A 2,355-nucleotide genomic window follows, 5' to 3' on the forward strand; every position below is an offset into this window, starting at 1 on the left:
TAATTTATGACCTTGTATCTGGTTATAACTGAGCAGCTGTTCGTGCTAACAAGGCAGTCTTTGAATACTACACGAACCAGACTTAGTATAACGCTGTGTATGAAAAGAGTTCACTTCGCTGTGTCGAGTAGAAAAAGTTAATCGTTTCGTATCTGTTTGCAGGGGTGATGATTGCCCTTGTGGGAGCCACACAGTATGCTTTGGACAAAAACCTCAGCAAACTTGCCGCAGCCGAGTCGCAGAAATCGGTGTCTTTGGTTTTAACCAAAATTGGGAACGCGAAGACAATAATAACTGTTGCCATCGTGATACTTGCGACGCTCTTTGTAGTTGGAGGGATACCCCTTAATAAGTTGGGTAATACGGATCTTAGGGATCTCGATTCCAGAGTACCGAACTATTTATCCGAGTATCAGGGGAGACGGAGGGTGGCCATGTTTGGACCTCATGATCGTTTCAATTTCGGAGATTTGATCTTCACCAAGGTGGTTAAGCGCCTATTGATGGATAAGGGTTATCTGGCTGACGAACTAGTGATGACGGGGATGATAGACAAGGATATGACTGCCTACGGGGGAGAGCCCAGTATACTCTCTACAAGACACGTGGTGGCACTCTCTCGCAATCAGACGCAGACCAAACAGGGGCCGTTTGACCTGATATACTTAGGCGGTGAATCACTGAACTGCGATGCTTCGTGTGGTGTGTCCATGTTAGGGTTTCCAGCGTCTAGTCGACAGCAGTTGCTCAATGATCAGCTAGGTAAGTGCGCGTACTTGTTTGAGAAATCGCACTTGCTGCCACCGGGGTGGGCCGATCCAAATGTACACCCAGTGTCTATCATGAACTCAGTGGGGGCTGCGGCAGGGCAAATAGGCCCTTACTGTCGCAAGGCCGTAGCGTCCGCAGATTACAAAGCCACCAGAGACGCGGCTCTCATAGGCGGCAGGTCAGGTATAACCGGGATTGTGAATGTGCCGGATTCGGCGGTGATGGTCAATGCGTTGCTTGCGGACGAAGTGACTGCATACACCACCACCGGCCAAGTGGCGGAAGTCCTAGCGACGACAAAGGGCAAGTACATCGCATTCCAAATGAGGAACAAGCAGTCGCCAGCCGAGTATTTTGCCGCATGGCTGGATAAGGTCTCCAAGAAGGCCAAGATGCCGGTGGTCATGTTCTGTGCGGGGACAGCCCCCAACCATGACTCCATGGCGTACTACGACTCCATAGCCATGCTCATGTCTACCAACCCCATCGTCTTCCGTGAGGAGAATGTGTGGAGTGCCATTGCGCTGATATCACGTGCTACGCTCGTGCTGTCGTCGAGCTTGCACGTGCGTATCATGGCGTATGTACACTATGTACCTCGTTTCACGCTGTGTGGTGCCACCGGCAAATTCGCCGCCTTTGTGGACTTGTTCGAAGCGGCTGACGCCTTGAAATGCCAGGGATGGGTGAGTCCGGATGTGGCTTTGAGCGCCATGACGAAGGACGTGCAGTTGACTAAACAGGCGGTCGAGCGAACGGTTGGTCTGTACATGGCGAGTTTTGAGAAGTGGTTTGCGCTGCTGAATAAGTAGTATATCGGCTTAGTGCCGGGTAGCGTATAGTAGTAGAATAACGTATGATAAGTTGTCCTGTTGATTAGTATGCCCAATACCAGCATACGGGGTGTATACATATGCCCAAACCGATCGGGGATGCATCATAAGATAGGATGCGAAGTGTGTCTGGCCGTGTGTTTAGCGTTCCAGGGAGTTGCGCACGTGTGGCTGATCCATGCGTTAGGTAATCCGATAGCGAACTGACCCACTACGTACTGACGGATGGCAAAGTTATCTCACATAACACTAATACTCATCGATCGATCGAGTTGCAGTTGGTCACTGCTGAAACTACAGGGATCAATGACTTGCCTAGAAATTCATCTCCTCACTCAGATGAGTTTATAATTAAGCTTGATTAGTGCAAGCCAGTTTCGAAGCCAAACGATATTGGTAAGCAACGCAGTAAATATAGATAATTATAGCACACCGTCATTTTGGAATGTCTACATTACCGATCTATTTTTGAATATGAGTTGCTCGCAAACTCGTGTTCATAAGGATGTATGACGATTGTCAAGTTCGACTGGAGTCGATGACAGCACTTATATACAAGAATCGTGATAACTCATATGCACGAAATGTAAGAATGTACATGAATGCAAACTCACCAACATTCATACACACACACACATACACACACACCACACACAAAAACACACACACACACCCACCTATATATATATATATATATATATACTACATATATATATATACACACATATATATTATATATATTATTGTATAT

General features: G+C 47.3%; 1 protein-coding gene across 1 annotated transcript in view; it reads left to right on the plus strand.

Moving 5' to 3' along the window:
• SARC_10579 (hypothetical protein) overlaps window positions 1–2,039 on the plus strand; it is a 3,751-nt gene extending 1,712 nt beyond the window's left edge. Inside the window, exon 2 of the mRNA XM_014295372.1 lies at window positions 163–2,039. Coding sequence (XP_014150847.1) covers window positions 163–1,583 — 1,421 coding nt within the window. The 3' untranslated portion in view covers window positions 1,584–2,039. The remainder of the gene's footprint in view (window positions 1–162) is intronic.
• Window positions 2,040–2,355: the final 316 nt, after the last annotated feature.

This window comes from Sphaeroforma arctica, assembly GCF_001186125.1.
Source record: "Sphaeroforma arctica JP610 unplaced genomic scaffold supercont1.1308, whole genome shotgun sequence".
Classification (NCBI taxonomy): Eukaryota; class Ichthyosporea; order Ichthyophonida; genus Sphaeroforma; species Sphaeroforma arctica.